Source organism: Cyprinodon variegatus, unplaced genomic scaffold (genome assembly GCF_000732505.1).
Source record: "Cyprinodon variegatus isolate N-32 unplaced genomic scaffold, C_variegatus-1.0 Scaffold968, whole genome shotgun sequence".
Taxonomy (NCBI): Eukaryota; Metazoa; Chordata; class Actinopteri; order Cyprinodontiformes; family Cyprinodontidae; genus Cyprinodon; species Cyprinodon variegatus.
The window spans coordinates 239,786-241,496 of record NW_015151421.1 but is presented as its reverse complement, the minus strand read 5'-3'; the positions used below and the strand labels follow the sequence as shown (position 1 = coordinate 241,496).

Below are 1,711 nucleotides of genomic sequence, written 5' to 3'. Positions count from 1 at the left end.
TCCAAACTAAACAGAACCAAATGATCCAAACTGAAAAGATTCAAATGATCCAAAATAAAACAGAACCAAATGATCCAAACCAAACAGAACCAAATGATCCAAACTAAACAGAACCAAGTGATCCAAACTGAGAAGATTCAAATGATTGAAACCAAACAGAACCAAATGATCCAAACTGGGTAAAATCCAGGCTCCAGGAGTTTCAATCAAAATAAATCGGGTCCATTATGACTCCTTTTAATCTTCATATTCTTCTGTCTGTGTGCAGGCAGCCTGGACTCACTTCTGTGACGAGCAGGTGATAGAGATGAGGAATCATCTCGGAGTTTCTTCATGCCAGAGTTCACCCGGGACGGCACGTGCTCATACTGCGTCTGCCGTCTGCCCTGTGAGTTGAGGAGCTGGTGTTTGGCCACCAGGAGGCGCTGTTTCAGCCCCTCTTTTTCCGCCTGCAGCCCTCTGACCTTCTCCTGGAGCTCCTCCACCATCTCCTCCATCTCCACATCTCGGAACCTGGATGGAGGCTGTGCTGGTCCTGCAGCCAGCTGCTCCATCCGCCCGCGGTCTTTCACCAGCTTCATCAGCTTTGTTCCCAACCTGTTAAGAGACATAGTTAGTGACAAAAAAAAAAAAAACTAACTTGGAAATGTTGTTTCATTCATTTTATCATTCATTTTCATTTTACATTCATTCATTTTACTTTTTTTTATATTTCCTCTTTATGTGGAACAGATAAGTTTGAACGCAGCCATAATTCAATGATATCTGTGTGGAGCGATTGTCTCACTTCTTAATCTTTTCATCCTGTTTGTGAATGTGCAGCTTCAGCTGCAGCGTCTCCTCATGGACTCGCAGGAAGCGGTCCTCCAGCTCCTCCCTGGACAGCTTCCCCACGTTCAGCCGCTCCCGAGCGTGTTGATGCACAGACGGATCTGTCAGAGGAAACGGGAACGACCTTTTCACTCATCTCAGGTTTCAGTGAAAGGAAACAGAACGATTATCACTGCAGAAATGTTTAAGATCACTGGAAATTCTGACAGTTTTGGGAAAGTTTGATTTAAGGGAAGATCCAGCAGCTGGTTGCAGTGGAAACAGGAAGAGCAGAGCATCCTCACCTTGAGGAGCATCGGCGAGGCGGGACAGATTGACAGCGATGTCTCTGACAGGGAGATCTGCAGATGTCTCATCATGGACGAACGACATGTTTCAGTCTGAAAAATCAACACAGTTTTCATTAAACCCTCAGAGTTCAGGCACAGACGAACTTCAGCACCGATCCAATTCTCTAAAATCTGTTCTTTTCTCCAAACCTTTGCTATAGCTCTGTCTAAGCATCAGATTTACAAAGAAGAAAGCATAAACAGCTGGGAGGAGGATCCCAAAAAGTTAAAAGTATTTTTAGGATTGTTATCTGTTACTTTTTTCACTGTTGTTTCAAATTGGTGTTCAGAAGAAGCGTTTTATGCAGTTTCTATCTGAGTTTTAGACAGTTTTTATCATCATGTTTACTGTATACCTAGTGAATACAACAGAACATTGCGCATGAGGAATGGTGGCCTAATGGTTAATGCATTGCGCTTGGGTCTCGAAGGTTTTGAGCTCAGGTCCCACACACCAGACCATTAAGCCCAGACTGCTCCCCGGGTGCTCACACAGTGGCAGCCCACTGTTCCCCTAGGGCAGAGGTCATGGATAGGCGGACCGCGGTCCG

At 45.1% G+C, this 1,711-nt stretch overlaps 1 protein-coding gene across 1 annotated transcript in view; it reads right to left on the bottom strand.

Annotated features, from left to right (window-relative positions):
- Positions 1-1,711, bottom strand: part of rpgrip1l (RPGRIP1-like) — a 50,459-nt gene that overhangs the window by 46,547 nt on the left and 2,201 nt on the right. The window contains exons 2-4 of the mRNA XM_015398867.1: positions 1,116-1,211; positions 788-932; positions 284-597 (exon numbers count right to left, since the gene is read on the bottom strand). Coding sequence (XP_015254353.1) covers positions 284-597; positions 788-932; positions 1,116-1,203 — 547 coding nt within the window. The 5' untranslated portion in view covers positions 1,204-1,211. The remainder of the gene's footprint in view (positions 1-283; positions 598-787; positions 933-1,115; positions 1,212-1,711) is intronic.